At 59.6% G+C, this 619-nt stretch overlaps 1 protein-coding gene across 1 annotated transcript in view; it reads right to left on the bottom strand.

Annotated features, from left to right (window-relative positions):
• Positions 1-455: 455 nt before the first annotated feature.
• ETH_00036630 (uncharacterized protein) overlaps positions 456-619 on the bottom strand; it is a gene marked incomplete at both ends in the record, with an annotated part of 1,299 nt that continues 1,135 nt past the window's right edge. The window contains one exon of the mRNA XM_013376245.1: positions 456-617. Coding sequence (XP_013231699.1) covers positions 456-617 — 162 coding nt within the window. The remainder of the gene's footprint in view (positions 618-619) is intronic.

Here is a 619-nt window from a genome sequence, read left to right on the forward strand (position 1 = left end):
GCAGGACAGACTTGTTCAGGGCGTGCAGCACAGCACGCAGGAAAGACTGCAGTATATCCAGCAGCCGCAGCAAAACCAACAGCAGCAGCAGCAGCAGAGCCAGCAGCAGCAGCAGCAAAGCCAGCAGCAGCAGCAGCAGCAGCAAGACGAACTTGTTGAGGCCGTGCAGCACAGCATGCAGGAAAGACTGCTGCGCCAAGTTGAAGCTCATCATCGCCAGCAGCGACCGCACTGCGTCTGCTTCCGACGGCTGCAGCAGCAGCAGCAGCAGCAGCAACGGCAGCAGCAACAGATTTGTTAGCGGCAGCAGCAGCATCAGCAGCAAATCTACTGGTAGGCAGGAGCAGCAGCAGCAGCAAATCTACGGGCAGCAGCAACATCAGCCAACCAAATGGCTGCTCGAGAGTCAGCAGCAGCAAGGCAGCAGCAAGAACTGCAGCAGCAGCAAAAGCCGCCTACTTGGTCGTAGAAATCCTCGCCCTTGAACGCAACAATGCTGCTGCTGCTGCTGCTGCTGCTGCTGGCTTCCTTGTCTTTGCCTTGAGCGGGCTCGCTAGGATTGGAGCCGGAGCTGTTCGTGCTGCTGCCGCCGCTGCTGCTGCTGCCGCTGCTGCCGCTG

The sequence above is a fragment of the Eimeria tenella genome, genomic scaffold (assembly GCF_000499545.2).
Source record: "Eimeria tenella Houghton genomic scaffold, Eth_scaff3275, whole genome shotgun sequence".
NCBI classification, from domain to species: Eukaryota; Apicomplexa; class Conoidasida; order Eucoccidiorida; family Eimeriidae; genus Eimeria; species Eimeria tenella.